This window comes from Trachemys scripta, chromosome 1 (assembly GCF_013100865.1).
Source record: "Trachemys scripta elegans isolate TJP31775 chromosome 1, CAS_Tse_1.0, whole genome shotgun sequence".
NCBI classification, from domain to species: Eukaryota; Metazoa; Chordata; order Testudines; family Emydidae; genus Trachemys; species Trachemys scripta.
Window position 1 is genome coordinate 342,609,612 of NC_048298.1, and position 2,386 is coordinate 342,611,997.

The window sequence follows — 2,386 nt, forward strand, 5'->3', positions numbered from 1 at the left end:
CTCTTGCTATATGTCACACAGCAACTCGCACAACGAGGCTCTGATCTCGCTGGGCTGGGTGGAAATGGTCAGTGAAAACAATGCTCTAGAGCAGGGCAAAGTCAAAGACGTGTTGTGCTGCAGACCCAGACAAGCGTGTTTATTAGCCCTGCTGCTCACCAAGGCTGAGGTGGGTTTCTACAGCCGGGGGTGACTGAGCCGTCTTGATGCCAGGCCTTGTGGGCCCTGACGTTGCTTGTACGGACCTTGCTCCCCAGCTGCTGACCCATCCTGTGGGCCTTCAGTCTATTTTGATGCCCAAAATGTGGAGCGCCCTCTGCCGGATCCCCGGGGTTCTCACTCCGTAGATGATGGGGTTCATCATGGGAGGGAAGAGTAGGTAAATGTTGGCGATGAGGATGTGAACGTGGGGAGCCATGTGGCCAAAGCGGTGGGAGAAGTAGGTGAAGGTCGCTGGAGTGTAAAAAACCAGCATGGTGATGACGTGGGCGCTGCAGGTACTGAGGGACTTGTGCCGCGCCTCCTTGGTGGGGAGTCTGAAGACGGCCCGGAGGATCAGGATGTAGGACAGGACAATGAGGATAAAATCTAATCCCCCAGTGAAAACTGATACAGCCAAACTATAGGCACTCATGACCGTCGTGTCCTCACAGGCCAGTTTCACCAGCGCCATGAACTCACAATAGGTGTGAGATATGACATGGGTCCTGCAGTATGGGAGCCGTTTCAGCAGGAATGGGTGTGGGCCCAGAAAAATGGCCCCCCTCATCACAATGACCAGCCCTATCTTGGCTACAGCCCGATTGGTGAGGATGGCCGAGTGTCGCAGCGGGTTACAGATAGCGACGTAGCGATCGAAGGCCATGGCCAACATAAACCCAGACTCCATGCAAGTAACTGAGTGAATCAAAAAAATCTGGGCCAGGCAAGCGTTGGTGTGAATGACATTGTCCGTGAACCAGAATATGCAGAGGGTTTTGGGCAGGGTGGTGGTGGATACGACCAGGTCGGCGAGCGCCAGCATGCAAAGGAAAAGGTACATGGGCTCGTGGAGGCTCGGCTCAGTCTTGATAACAGCCAGGAGGAGGCTGTTCCCCAGGAGGGACAGAATGTAGACAGAGCAGAAGGGGATGGAGATCCAGATGTGTGCCACCTCCAGCCCTGGGATGCCAAGGAGGATGAAGGTGGAGGGGTGGAGCGTGGTCCAGTTGGAAGCTTCCATGGTGGGGCTGGTTGGGCGTGTTCAATTCCACAGCACGGTTGCTTCCTGCCCCTGTAACTAACCATTAAAACAATCATTAACTGTCTGATAGGAACATGACAAGGTGACGTTTTCTGAGCATTAGTTCTTCACCTGTCCTGTGCTAATGCCAAATGAAGTGTGACTAACAAATAACCTATTCCCAGCTCCTGCACTGCAGCCATTCCACCCTCATTACAGAGGCTTTTAGCGGCAAGTGATTTTTTAGAGCTATGATTTTATAATCTTCAGCAACACAATAATGAAATATTTTAAAACAAATCTTAAACTAAGGTCCTGTAGACTAACACGTTCTGAGTAAATACAACAGTGATGCACAACTGGTTTGGTCAGGACATTCAGAAACTGACAGTCTGTACCTGGGGGTTGGCAAATGCCTGTTAAATGGCTCCATTACCCCTTGAATGGCTCTTTAGCAGTTTCAACAGCCTGGAGGAAGGCTCACCAGGCTGCAGCAGCCAGGTGTGGTGGGAGCCTGCAGGAAGCCTTTTGGAGGAAGGACGCAGGAGGTTCATAACAGCGGTCCTACCTGGGAGCTCTCTGTGCCCAGGACATTGGCGGGAGCTTTGCACACAAAGAGCCTAAAGGACTGGGACCAAATGATTTCATGATGGGAACGCAGGGCACACCTTGCCTACTTCTCCCCCAGTGACGTTCTCACTCCTCCATCTAGTGTCTGCGGGTTTGTCTATACAGCAGCTGGAGACGTCTCTCCCAGCTCTGAGAGAGCCGGCATGTTAAACACAGCAGGGTAGCCGTGGTGGTGGTGGGGAGGGGGCAGAATTCAAGCCCAAGGGTACCCCTATCTGTGTATTTGGGAGGCTGGCCTGTTCCACCGCTTGCACCGCGGCAGCTGCACTTCTATTTGTAGTGAGCGAGCTGGGTCAGAGCTAGCGTGGGAACATCTCCCCAAGCTGGGAATTACACCTCCAGATGTAGCCCACCTTCCTCTAATGAACTCTTTTGGTGACTTTACTCACACCATCAGTAGTAACCACACAGGCATTTACAGCTCAGCCTTTATTGAATGAGCCATGAGCAGAATTTTGTCCATTATCTAAGTGCAGCGTACTAGTAGCTTTGTGCACGCTAGGAGAACGTCGACCAGCTCCTGGCCTGTGTTTT

The 2,386-nt window shown here is 52.4% G+C and overlaps 1 protein-coding gene across 1 annotated transcript; it reads right to left on the reverse strand.

The window, feature by feature from the left end:
• Positions 1–280: 280 nt before the first annotated feature.
• On the reverse strand, positions 281–1,222 carry LOC117887607 (olfactory receptor 52K2-like). Its single transcript, XM_034790286.1, has one exon. The coding sequence runs from the start codon at positions 1,220–1,222 to the stop codon at positions 281–283; it is 942 nt and encodes a 313-aa protein (XP_034646177.1).
• Between the last annotated feature and the right edge of the window lie 1,164 nt (positions 1,223–2,386).